The sequence below is a fragment of the Pelophylax lessonae genome (assembly GCF_965119305.1).
Source record: "Pelophylax lessonae genome assembly, chromosome: 4".
Taxonomy (NCBI): Eukaryota; Metazoa; Chordata; class Amphibia; order Anura; family Ranidae; genus Pelophylax; species Pelophylax lessonae.
Genome location: NC_138771.1, coordinates 359,427,397 through 359,441,665, shown reverse-complemented (window position 1 = coordinate 359,441,665; position 14,269 = coordinate 359,427,397). Strand labels below are relative to the sequence as shown.

The following is a 14,269-nucleotide window of genomic DNA, read 5'->3' as shown; positions in this document are numbered from 1 at the left end:
GAAGAAAGTACGGTATTTAAAAAATTTGCCTTCTTTGTCACCAGTCACCCACTCCTGATTATTTTGTAAAGCGCTTACATGCTCAGACCTGACCTTTTTACTATTAATATATTTGAAGAATTTTTTGGGGTTTGTCTACTATCTTTTGCAGTCTGTCATTCATTTTGAATTTTTGCGTCCTTGATTTCCGTTTTACATATTCTGTTCTTTGTAACAATTAAATTTAAATAATGAAAGTGTATCTTCATTTTTATATTATTTTTAAAACCGGGCTTGAGAAATTTGCTTAATCTAGGAGCCAGCTAAAAAAAAAATTAGGAGCCAGTTTTTTTTTTTTTTTAAACAACAAAGCTTTATTTTCAATGACAAAAATAACCGATCTTGAATTTACACATATAGACTAGAACCCTGCTCTACTCTATGAGGCAATCGGATGGAAACATACCGTCTGTCCATTTCTATCGGATGCCATCTGATCCGATCCACACAACGGATAGAAAATGGAGCCCCCATCCATCTGTTTTTGGCGGACAGGATCCGATGGCGGTGGGTTGCCGCTACATAGGGGGACTGAAGGGTCTGATCAGGTCTGCCTGAAAAACTGACAATCGGACCCAGTCAGACAGCCAGTTTGAAGAGGGCCTTCGGCTGTGTGACTGTGGCATGGCGGGGAGATGACAAATAATAAAAAATTAATGTTAATAAAAAAAGAAACCTAATAAAAACTATTGTGTGGGTGTTAAAAGAACTGAGGCCATTCCAACCAGCCACTCCCTGTCCACTCACTATTAAGCAAAGGGCGCCAGATGAAGCCTGCAGCAACTTCAGTCTCATCTCTTCTTGGGAAGGAGATGGGCGGGCAGTGAGAACAGGCAGGGGAAGCACTCAGCGCTGTTAATGACTACTTGTCACACCTTGGCTACCACAAGAGGGCCTGATGGAAGCGTCTCACTTCAGAAGGCCGCAAAGCCGCGCCCTCAATTACTGTCCGGCACGGCATCTTAGTCCGGGGGGGGGGGGTCTCACGGGAACAAGACACCACCTGCAGTGCAGCCCAGGTGCCAGGTCGCTATCTCTAGTCGCCAATGCGACCTGGCGCCTGGGGTTTGTCGAGCCCTGTTTTAAAAGGGCTTTTCGTATTTATAGCTTTTTATAACTTTGGCCGCGGGCTACATAGATTTTGATTTGAGCCTTTTAAACGTATTGCCCATGGGAATATATTTTCAAGTGAGTTCGCATACAGTGTTTTTTGAAGAATTCCCATTTCTGTTCTGTGTTCATCCATGCCAATATTCCCTCCCAGTCTAAGTATTGGAGAGCAGCCCTCATTCTTGGAAAATTTGCTTTTTTAAAGTGAAGTGTTTTTATGCACTACCTGGCCAAAAAGTCACCACCAAAAAAAAAAAAAGGTCACACACTCTAATATTTCACAAATATTCACAAGTATTTTAGTAAAAAGAACATCTTTATTATCCAAATATAAAAATTAGGATGTATATACATATATTAAAAGAAAACAAGAACAACACTCCATTGGGAGCGCCGATACATATATACCACGTAAATGTCCGTGGTCTCGGTGTTGGCACAGTCTGACGGTCCCCTGCAAGCCAACACATTTCGCAATTAAGGCTTCCTCAGGGCACCAAGAGACCAGAAAGACAAATACACTTGTAGTAAACCCAATGGGATCATGGGCAGGCTAAGCGCATGTATTCCTGGGCAGGCGTCGGGACCCTCTATATAGTAGTAGGCAGGTTAATATTCAAATGGTCTCCATCATAATAAGCAGCAGTTCATAGACTTAGGGGTGAGCTGCCCTCATCTAGCCACACAATGTATGTATATGTAAATCTCTCTCCTATTAACTTAATGAATATTTCAAATCCTGGTATATTCAAGACCCGATATCCAATTCGTATGCTAGGATCATACTTGAGGGATATATCACCTTCCAATATAGGCGCACCCCGCTTCAGCCCCCCACAGAGGAACAGACACCCAATGGAACGTCCAACACTTTGCCGCTCAGATGCATCCAAGCCAGTCTAGCTGGGTCCATACATGCTTGATCATAGTCTGCCTTGGCTAAGGTGATATATCCCTCAAGTATGATCCTAGCATACGAACTGGATATTGGGTGTTGAATATACCAGGATTTGAAATATTCATTACTTTAATAGGAGGGAGATGTACATTGTGTGGCTAGATGAGGGCAGCTCACCCCTAAGTCTATGAACTGCTGTTTATTATGATGGAGACCATTTGAATATTAACCTGCCTACTACTATATAGAGGGTCCTGACTCCTGCCCAGGAATACATGCTCTTAGCCTGCCCATGATCCCATTGGGTTTACTACAAGTGTACTTGTCTTTTTGGTCTCATTGTTCCCTGAGGAAGCCTTAATTGCGAAGCGTGTCAGCTTGCAGGGGACCGTCAGACTGTACCAACACTGAGACCACGGACATTTACGTGGTATATATCTATCAGTGCTCCCAATGGAGTGTTGTTCTTGTTTTCTTTTAATATATGTATATACATGCTAATTTTTATATTTGGATAATAAAGATGTTCTTTTTACTAAAATACTTGTGAATATTTGTGACTATCCCTTCAATTTTGTGGCCTACATAGTCCCGCTTTTCCCTATCCTCCCTTTTTTTTCCTCTGATATAATATAGGATGATGGCCAACTTTATCACGGAAAATTTTGCTTAGACTCTAATATTTTGTTGGCTTTGATTATGGCACGCATTCACTGTGGCATTGTTTCGATAATCTTCTGCAATGTCACAAGATATATTTCCATCCAGTGTTGCATTCATTTTTCACTAAGATCTTGTATTGATAATGGGAGAGTCGGACCACTGCATAAAGCCTTCTCCAGCACATCCCAAAGATTCTCAATGGGGTTAAGTTCTGGACTCTGCGGTGGCCAATCCATGTGTGAAAATGATGTCTCGTTCTCCCTGAACTACTCTTTCACAATTTGAGCCTGATGAATTCTGGCATTGTCATCTTGGAATATGCCCGTGCCATCAGGGAAGAAAAAAATCCATTGATGGAATAACCTGGTCATTCAGTGTATTCAGGTAGTCAGCAGACCGCATTCTTTGGGCACATACAGTAACTATCCAATAGGATAGTTACTGCATGCTTAGTTTAGTTAGTTGCTTAGTTAATTCCAGGTGGCTACTTTTTATTTTTTTGCCCGGGCAGTGTATTTCCTGTATGCGTTTTGTTGCCCCATTGCTGGTGTCAGTGGGAGAAATGGTGCCCCATTGCTGGTGTCAGTGGGAGAAATGGTGCCCCATTGCTGGTGTCGGTGGGAGAAATGGTGCCCCATTGCTGGTGTCAGTGGGAGAAATGGTGCCCCAATGTTGGTGTCAGTGGAAGGAATAGTGCCCCAACGTTGGGGTCAGTGGGAGGAATAGTGCCCCAACATTGGGGTCAGTGGGAGGAATAGTGCCCCAAAGTTGGTGTCAATGGGAGGAATAGTGCCCCAACGTTGGTGTCATTGGGAAGAATAGTGCCCCAACACTGGTGTCAATGGGAGGAATAGTGCTCATCGGTTTTCAATATGAGAAATAGCGCCCGTTGTTGACATCCATAACTGGTGTCAGTGGGAGGAAAAGTGCCCCAACGTCGGTGTCAGTGGAAGGAATAGTGCCCAGTAATGGTGTCAGTGAGACGAATAGTGTATTGTATCAGTGGAAGGAAAAGTGCCCCAAGGGCTGAATAAATGCAAGCAAAGGGCTGCAGTTTGGAGAACCCTGAGCTACAGGGATTAATAAAGATCTAGGATTAAACATGCTGCCACGATGAAAGGTAAGTGAGTGCATTTTATAATGAAAATGGATATTTATTTTCATGTAGGCATACCAAGAATGCCTGTGGTACCGTCTGCATTGCTGCCTACGTGTGTGTACTATTTATGTGGTTCACCATTGTGAGTCTTAGATCCAGTACAGAAATTATACCAGCTAATGTGCTGTATGCCACCCAAGTGTGTACTTGCTATTATGTCTAGTGGTTACTGAAATATTCTAGCTTATGTATTTAGAGCCTGCACGTTGGATTTAGCCGATTTGTCATAGGTCAGCAAGGCAAGCTAAAATGAACAGATTTCAATTAATGTACAAAGACCGCTGAATCTGTAATTACATATATGAAGCATTGAGAGAGGGTTTGATGGCGATTGCATGCCACAAAGGGTACCTCTTATTCAGATGTTACTCTCTGCAGCACAAAATTATGGCTTTGCCAAGAAGCCCCAGTGTGTGTTTATTTACCATGGTAACCAGTATACTTGATAAAAACCATGTGTTTGATTACCGGTCAGTGCCAAACTCAGGGAAGAAAATAGCACTAACCTCTGTTTCCTGAGCTTTAGAAATGTTTTCACTTTGGGTTGATTCTATTGCTGTGGTGTTGGCATTTTAGATAATCATTGTTATTTATATTGCAGCATTTTAAAATATACCGGTTATTAGGGAAAAATGAGTGCCTTTGCTCTAATTGCATCTAAAAAGGCTAGTTCCCCTCTTATTTTGCTGTTTTTGGCTTTAAAGCTTTTTGAATCTCAAACCTGAATCAAGTATAAGGAAATAAGTTCTGGCTTTCATTTGCTGCACCTTAGTTTTTCACTTGAAACTCAGAAGTTTTAATTCAGATGCAGCCAGGCAGCTAGCATTCTCAGGAGACCAGTACTTGCAGCCATTATAGTATATAATATACAGTATGTACAGAAACCACCTTGTTTTCTTGGTCTAAGATTTCACTGAATCAAAGTATGCACAATGTTTATGTTCATTAACTCTTCATTTCGTATGATTTCTTCTCTACAGTTAGCAAGAGCAACAGTGCGGGACCCGAAAACTGGAGTTCTCACCACAGCCAGTTATAGAGTTTCGAAAAGGTAGAATAACATGTATATAATTTTCTGAATACATTTTGTTTTATGTCTCCTGAGGGTATAATTGTTCTTCATTTTACAAAGGATAGAACACAAATGGAGGAGCACATTTTTCTAATCTGCTTAATAGAAAATAAAGGGTCCTTTCACACGGGCATTCCGATCAGGTACCTATCAGTTTTTACAGGCGGACCTGATTGGAAGCTCCATGCACCCCTATGGAGCAGCAGATGTCAGTGATTACATGTCCGCTAACACCCACTGCTATCCGATCCTGTCCGTGAAATCAAGACAGATGAAAACCCTATTTTTCTATCTGTCTGGAGGATTGAATCAGATAGGATTGCCTGTCCGTTCTCATCCAATCTCCCATAGAGGAGAGCGGGGATCTGGCAGGTCAGTCTCTGCACATAGAGCGGAGACAAATCTGTCATTCCCTTGCTCAGCGAGTATCGGCAAATCGATCCTGGCTAAGCAAAACGGAGTCCGCCCTGTGGAAAGCCCATGTGAAAGGACCCAAATTGTAACCAAGCCACCACCTGTATAATTCTAACTGTCACACCTGGCCTGTGGTAGCCGTACCATCATCTGGGAAGCTCTTTTATTCAGGTGATTGCCTGTTCGCTGTGATAAAGGCAGTTGCACTAGATTTCAGTTTTCTCATCACACAGAGGTTGATTTACAAAAACTAGAGAGTTCAAAATCTGGTGCAGCTCTTCATAGAAACCAATCTGCTTCCAGGTATTCTAGTCAAAGCCTAATTGAATAAGTTGAAGTTAGAAGCAGATTTTGGACTCTACAGTTTTAGTAAATCAACCCCATAGAGTATTTAGATTAGCCCTAATGACACTTTTCTGGCGGTAATTCCCCTAACCACTTGTTGATCGCCCTATATTTTACTGCTACAGGGCAGCCGCTGTGCGCAGAATCACGTGTATATACACACACGTGATCCTGCACTTCTGGGCTGGGGGCGTAAATGACGCTCTATGTCCACTGGCACCCGCCATTCATCCTGCAGAGAGGCATTCTGCCTATGTAAACAAGGCAATTGCTGTTCTGTGAGTAGGAAAGAAATGGATCCTGTGTTTCTGCAAAGCAGGGACTAGGATTCATGTCTTCCCATAGTAAAAGCACCTCCTGTACAGTACACAAACACTGGCTAGGCACACAGTTAACCCTTTGATTACCCCTGATGTTAACCCCTTCCCCCTCCAGTGTCATTAGTATAGTGACTGTTCATATTTTTTTAGCACTGATCACACTATGTTAATGTCACTGGTTCCCAAAAGTGTCAGTGTCTGATTGTCCGCTGCAATATCGCTGTCCCACTATAAGTCGCTGATCGCCACCATTACTAGTAAAAAATAAATAAATAAAAATTCCATAAACATAACCCGTAGTTTGTAGATGCTATAACTTTTGCGCAAATCAATCAATATATGCCTATGGGAACTTTTTTTTTTTAACCAAAAATATGTAGCAGAATACATATTGGCCTAAATTGATGAAGACATTTTGATTTCTTACATCTTTATTAATGGGTGTGCTTCATAGCAGAAAGTAATTTATTTATTTTCAAAATTGTTTTTTTTTTTTTTGTTTTTTTTTTTTTATATAGTGCAAAAAAAAAAAAAAAAGGCAAAGGTGACCAAAAGAAAGCTCTATTTGTGGGGGGAAAAAAAGGACACACGTTTTATTTGGGAACAGAGTTGCATGACTGTGCAGTTGTCAGTTAAAGTAATGCAGTGCTGTATTGCAAAACATGGCCTGGTCATGAAGGGGAATAAATCTGAAGTGGTTAAGAAATACCAGCGCTTATTTCAGACAAATATTGTGCCAGTGTCAGTAACATAACTGGCACATGCAACAAATTCAGATAGTTCTCACTACCACCACTTTCAGAAACGGTTGACAAATCCTGAAGGAATTACCACCAGTTCTCTGTTCAGAAAGCTGGCAGAAATTAAGCCCTTCGATGGGCTAGCATATAAAGGCGTGCCAGTGCTTGGAAGCTGTGACCGCTTCCCTCACAGGGCTGTGACCCCGGCCTCATTTAGCAGTCTGCAGGGAGATTCCCTAGCCAAAAGCTAAATAAAAACTGGATACAGCTGATGTCATTACCCATATATGGGCAATGACTTGTCATGGAGTTTGCTGAGCCCGATAGGGGAACTGTGTGACTAGCTCCTCATCAGGTCCACTTCACTTTTGATTGACAGCACACAGCAGTTGGCAGATTTGAAAGCTGGATTAGACTGAATAGCAGTTGTATATCTGTCCATTCCCATGTGCTGTCAATCAAAAGTGAAATGCACCTGATGGGTAACTAGTCTCACAGTTCCCGATAAGGCTCTGCACACCCCCAGTAAATAACTCCTAAGAAACCCTTTATGAATTCCCCCAAGTGTCTGAATAAAATGCCAGGTAACCCTGCTGTTGTAATGTTCAAGCAAAGGGAATCATTTGGTACCAGAATCATTTATGCCTCGTTTCCACTGAGCGGAACGGTTCGGGTCGGTACAGTTTGGAAGGGTTAGAATGGTCCGGTCTATTCAGGTGAGCGTTTCCACTGCAAGTCGGGCCACCAGGGACCATGCGGGGTTTACACCAAATGAGGTGTTTGTTTTGCTCTTTCATTTGACGTGAGCATTGATGGTTTCCTGTCCGCCAATCAGAGGACTCTATCGTGTGACGCCAGTAGCTCCGCCCTAACCGTACCGTACCATTTCCTATGGCCCTACATCTGAAGCAGGACCAGGAATGGTGCGGTTTGGTTCGGTTGTATGGGCCACTTTCATAATGGAAACACTCAAATTAGCGTACCGTACCGAACCGAACCGACCCGAACCGATCCGCTCAGTGGAAACGAGGCATTAGATGATGCAGAGGAGATGATGCTGTCTTGTGATGACCAAGCATACTGACTTGGTGCACTGTGGTGTCAAACTTTTCACAATGCTCATTCAATATTTCATAACATGGCATTGTGATCAACTAAGTGTGCTCTTTCCCGGTGTGAAAAGGAAAAAAAAAAAAAGGGGGATCAACACTAAATATGTTAATCCTAAAACGTTTTAAACCTAATTGGGGAAAAAAAACCTCTGAAGATCAGTATGTCATACCCTACCCATTAATAAGAGCTATATTTCCAAAAAAAGTTGAGATGCAGTGCGATTTGAGACCATTCAAAATCAATGGGCTGAAATCATACCGCACTGAGTCGCATGTGAATTGAACAAGAATGCGATGCGGTTCCTGTGTGATTTCATATGTGGTTCATATTGTGAACTGAGGCTTAAACGTGCTTATAATATGGATCTGTTGGCTTATCAAATCATTACAATTGCTGTCCATTGAGAAACCTATGGGTTATACTGATGCCTACAGGATGATTGGACACTGGCAAATTAAAATTGTAGGACAGCCTAGGATAACCACTCCCACTAGCAGCATGCTTCAATTTTTTGCTAACATTGTAAAAGGATGGACATCTTTTTCTTTTAGCTCTTTTGTGTTACATACCTATTTTTTGCTAGCATTTTTTTTTTCTCTTAAATCAAGAACTCCACTCTGCTGCAAGAGGTTGTCTCTGTGATTGCAGCAGTCTGGTGTGGTCATCCCTAGCCTGGCTTTTGGAGTACCACACTCAAGCCATGTTGGACTGGACATTGCAGAATTAGCCTGGAAAATATTTTAGATGACTAAATTACTACTATTTTAGTCGACTAAAATACAACTAAAACAATTCAGATGACTAAAATATGACAAAAACTAAAATGGTCAAGACTATGATTAAAACTAAATAAAAATCTGACATCAAAATTAACACTGCACTACCACATAAGAATCAGTAAAGGGCATCTACTAAGCTGCTCAAAGGAAAAAAAATAGGAAAAAGGCTTTCCTTATTTTATTTCTTTTTTTTTTTTTCACAATAATAAACTTTATTTAGAAAAATAAAAGGGGCATACATAGTGCAATACAATGAATAAAGTGCTACATGCACTCAACAGAAAAATAAAGTCTCTTTCAGTAACCTATGTTATTGAGCATTATATAACAGCAAGTGCAGAATATAAATTCCTATAAATGATATATATCAATCTTTACGTATAAATTATTGAAGAAGACAATTGCCATATTCTCATTTGCTTTTTAACTTAGATTCACTTTATGTAATTGTTGTTCCTCATAGTTACTGTTTTCCAAAGGTACATCATAGATGGGCCTGAGCAGTGGTCCATCCAAAAAGATATAGAAGTATAGAAAAGTAAAGAATAGAATAGAAAGAAGGGGAGGGAAGGAGGGGAGGCAAGGGGGGTGGGGGAGAAACCCTGATAGTTTAACAGCATATGACTTTCAATTTCAACCTTACATTCAGTTTTTCTTGAGATCCAAGTATTCCTGTGATACCGTGAAAGTTCGCCAGGGATACCATTGTTTATGAAACAAATCATTCCTTTCATTTTTAATGGCAAGTGTTTCTTCCATTTAGTGAATATGTCCTACTTTAGTAAGCCAGTCATTAAGTGTGGGTACACTTTTCGAGTTCCATGATAATGGAATTAAGGATTTAGCTGCATTTAAGAGGTGTCGTGTCAGCGACTTTTTATATCTCTTGTATGGGTATGAATTAATGTGTAATAGGCAGCAGGCTGCATCCAGTGTCAACCTTGTCTCCGTGATGTGTTTCACCCATTTCTGGATTTCCTTCCAGAATTTCTGTAGTGCTATACAGTCCCACCATAAATGAATAAAAGTGCCAGGTTCTAGACCACATCTCCAACAAATTTCTGAAGTGTGTTTGGACCATTGATGTAATTTAATTGGTGTGTGGTACCACTGCGTCCTAATCTTGTAGGAGGTCTCTTGTAGCTTAGTGCTCAATGAGCATTTATGGGAAAAATAACATGCTTTCTCCCATTGGGCCGAGGTAAAGGAGCATCCCAATTCTTTTTCCCATAGCGCTTTATATGGGTCCTTGAAATCAGGAGGCGTAGCAATTAGTCTTTTATAGGATTGAGATGTTGCTCCTTCAACTCGTTCACCTTGAATGCAAAGCTCCTCAAAATCAGTCAGTGGTCTGGATGCTGCATCGTTGAGCTTCTTATGCGTGATATAATCACGTAATTGCAAATATGTCCAGAAATTTAAGGGTACATTTGCAGAGCATTCTTGTTTTAATTCGTGGAAGGGTTTAAGTGTTGTATCACGGAGACAATGTTTAATCCTGATAGGCCCGGACCTATTTCCTTGTTGCGTGGTTAGGGAGTGGTTTTTAATGCCAGGTTGAAAGTCGGGGTTGTTCAATAAAGGCATGATTGGGCTTGGACTTGGTGATACGTTATGTTTAGTCGCAATTTTCTGAAAAAATTTTAAAGTGTTAGCTATTAGGGGATGTGACTTAATTTCTAACGGTGTATTGCAGAAGTTTGTCCAGAGGAGATGATGTGGTGGGGTAATGCTCCACCCCAATTCCATACCCACCCAGTCCTTGCTTCCAGCATGGCAATGCCAATCTAGAACTCTTGTCAGATGTGTGGCTTGATAGTATTTATGGAAATCCGGGAGGCCAATCCCTCCGGATAATTTTGATAGATGTAAGAATTTGAGTTTAATCCGGGGCTTTTTGTTGGCCCAGACAAATGTTCTTTGAAGGTTGGCAAGTTTACGGAAATAAAAGGCTGGAATCTGGACCGGGAGGGCATGAAAAACGTAAAGGAGCCTAGGCAATACCGTCATTTTAATTATTGAGGCTCTGCCGAACCATGAAAAGGTTTTAATGTTCCACCTCTTAAGGTCGTTAGCAATTTGTTTTATGAGGGGGGTTAAGATTTTCTTCAACAAGGTTTTCTATATTGGGGGTTAGTTTGATGCCAAGATATTTTAGAGCATGCGTCTCCCATCTATAGGGGCAATTATCTCTTGTGAGTTTTAGTGAATCAGGAGAAAGAGTCAAGTTTAGTGCCTCAGATTTACTGTGATTGATTTTGAAATTGGATAAAAATCTATAGAGTTTGAATTGATTGTTCAGGTTAGGAATGGATATATGTGGTTGGGAGATGAAAAATAAGAGGTCGTCTGCATAAGCTGATAATTTAAACTCTCTTGTTCCTCTATGGAAACCATGAATGTCTGGGGTCATATTAATGGTTCTAATAAGTGGTTCTAATGTAAGTATAAACAGGAGAGGTGAAAGTGGACAGCCCTGTCTAGTGCCATTTTGTAATGAAAATGGGGTAGATAGCATGTTATTAACCTTCACCCTGGCTGTAGGTTTAGAGTATAGCATTTTGGATCCATTGAAGCATATTGGTTCCCAGTCCAATATGTTTACAGGTATGCAACAGAAAGTCCCACGCCACCCTATCAAATGCTTTTTCTGCATCTGTCGAGAGCAAAAGTCCTTCAACAGAGGAACCTTTAATGCTGTGGATCAAATTCAGTGCTTTGGTTATACTGTCTTTTGCCTCCCTGCCTTGCATGAATCCCACTTGTTCAGGGCCTATGATGTAATGAAGAAGTGGGCCTAGTCTTTTTGCCAATATTTTAGTTAGAATCTTTAAATCAATGTTTAGCAAAGATATGGGTCTATAGCTTGCACATTGTGCAGGGTCCTTATCTGGTTTTGGAATTACCGATTAAGGGCTCTGAGAAAATCATTAGATGGGGTCTGGTTTCGGAGAATAGAGTTTAGTGCGTTAGTGAGGTACGGGGCAAGTGTGTCAGCATATAGTTTGAAATATTGGGAGCTAAACCCATCTGGGCCAGGACTTTTACCGTTTTTTAAATCTTTAATGGCAGCTAGAGTTTCAGTTAGGGAGATTTCACATTCCAAGTCTGTTACCGCAGATTTTGGCAGTGAAGGTAAGCCGCTTTTATTAAGGTAATCTATTATTAATTGTTCCCGAGTATCTTCTAATCCCTCTGGTTTGTTTTGCGGTGGTATGTGGTAAAGCTTAGAGTAGAAGTGGCCAAAGCTATCGGCCATTTTGTGTGGATCTCGTAATAGTTCGCCCTGCTGTCCTTTAATGTAATGTATATTGTCAAATTGTGCTTCATTTAAAGCTAGTAATTTGCCTCCTTTGTCCCCGTGTTCATAATAAATAGATCTCTTAAGAAATAAGGATCTCTTTATTTTGGCTTGCAGTATGTCATTGAGATATTTTCTTTGTTGAAGGAGTTCTTGTTCAACCTCTTTAGATGTACTAAATTTGTGTTTAGTTTCCAGAGATGAAATTTTAACTATCAAATCGGTTATTAATTTTTCTCTTTCCCTTTTTTGACAAGCACCATGTCTAATTAGTTCCCCTCTAATGACGCTTTTGTGTGCCTCCCATAAGCAATGAGCATAAAGCAATGGGGAAACGTCTTCCGAGGAGTTGTCTTTAAAATAATTATTCAGTGATTCCTGAATTTTGGCTGAAATGTCCTTTTTAACCAGTAAGGAGGAGTTTAGTCTCCAGGTGAACTCTCCTTTGTGATATGAATCCATGTGCAGAGCTAAAGACACTGGTGCATGATCAGAAAAAGAAATTATTCCTACTTCAGCTTTATTTAGTTTTGGAATATCTCTTTGGGAAATAAAGATATGGTCTATGCGTGTGTAACGCTTGTGCGGTGCCGAGTAATAGGTGTAATCCTTCACAGAGGGATTAAGCATTCTCCACGCGTCAACTAATGTCAGGGATTTAAGTTGCTCCTTAATTCTCTTTAGAACCCTGTATGAGATGCATGTTTACCCAGAGGAAGTGTCTTGTAGTGGGTCTAAGGGGACATTAAAATCTCCTCCCAGTATTATACAACCCTGCGCGAACTTCTTTAATTCTTCTGTTATTAAAGTGCAGAATGATATGTGCGATTTGTTAGGAAAATAAACGTTCGCTAACGTTATGGGATTTCCATTCAGTGTGCCCTTCAGAAAGAGATATCTTCCATCTGGGTCCACAAGTTGCTCAGACAGGCTAAACTTGCAGTTTTTATGAAACAGTGTTGTGACCCCTTTAGTCTTAGCATGGGGATTTGTGGCGTGGTATGCTACAGGAAAAAATTTGTTCTTCAATATAGGAACATGCGAACTTTTAAAATGCGTTTCCTGTAAAAATATTATTTGAGCCTTAGTTTTTTTAAGGTCATATAGGAGTCGATTTCTCTTTTCCGGAAGATTAAGTCCGTTCACATTATGTGTAATAAGAAATGGCGATTTGCCCATGTGTGAGTATGCCATCTTTTTTATCTGTCAATAAAGGGTCTACTGTGGGTGGGTTATGGATGAGGAAAGGAGGGGTAAATATGGGAAAAAAGGGAAAAGATGAAGAGAGAAGGAAGCCAAGGAAAAGTAGGAAAAAGAAAGAGCAGTTCGAAGAATAGAGAAAAGACTATGTAGTTCCTGACGATCGTTCCGGAAATAACTCCCCGGGACGCCAACAAAGGTAGTTAGGATATGTGTGCAATCACTGCACCTACAATAAGGTGGAGGACCGCTCAATCCTATGTGGGGTGAAGTGATTGACCCGTGCAGAGATGTTTGCTTAAGAAAGAATTAATAGGTTAATAAACCATAAAAGGGAACTCCGGTAGAAGGTCCCCACCTCGGTCACAAAACGTGTGACAAACGTGTTGGTATCAGTATTATTATAGATAACAATAAGTTTAGTACAGCCAATGAGTACAACTCAAAGTTAACTTGTCCCAGCAAATTGCAAAGGACATAGGACAGAACAAAACCGTAAAACATTTTAACTGTGATATTTAAACCACAGCTAAACAATTAAACAAATAGATCCCTGAGATTTTACTCTTAAACAGGAGACTTATCAGATATATATCTCACCCCCTCTTCCTTTATAATACCGTCTATTCTTTCATCCTGTTAGTCATACATCATTAGAGAAAGATATCACTATCAATATACCTTGCCCCATCTGCTGGGCCCATATTACATCTTCATCCACTTCTCTTACCGTGGTGCATCACTTATGAAAATCCTCTATCAGGTACATGAGTTATGCTAACAAAAAAGGTAAATAGAAGTATTACCTATATCTTCCAGCGAGTTATCATTAGCCTCCTCAAGTCTCGATATTTAAACAGCTGAGAAGTAGGCAATAACAGCTTACTAGATAGTGAATAATTGATGTTAGTAGGCAACTGTAGAGAAATAAACCTTAAAGCATCATAGAATCAAAGTCTACAATCATATAACAGTAAACTATTCAAGACATATAGATGCATAATATAGGACATTACAGTTTGACCTTAATCCTTCTATCTCTATCAGCAATAAATGGTTGAACATCGCCATCTAGCGGCACAGTTAAGTAACTACTTTTCTGTATATAGAGCAGTC

At 40.5% G+C, this 14,269-nt stretch overlaps 1 protein-coding gene across 2 annotated transcripts in view; it reads left to right on the top strand.

The window, feature by feature from the left end:
- Positions 1-14,269, top strand: part of P4HA2 (prolyl 4-hydroxylase subunit alpha 2) — a 151,400-nt gene that overhangs the window by 79,624 nt on the left and 57,507 nt on the right. For both annotated transcript variants that reach the window (XM_082252775.1, XM_082252776.1), the window contains exon 8: positions 4,850-4,920. In XM_082252775.1, coding sequence (XP_082108901.1) covers positions 4,850-4,920 — 71 coding nt within the window. The remainder of the gene's footprint in view (positions 1-4,849; positions 4,921-14,269) is intronic.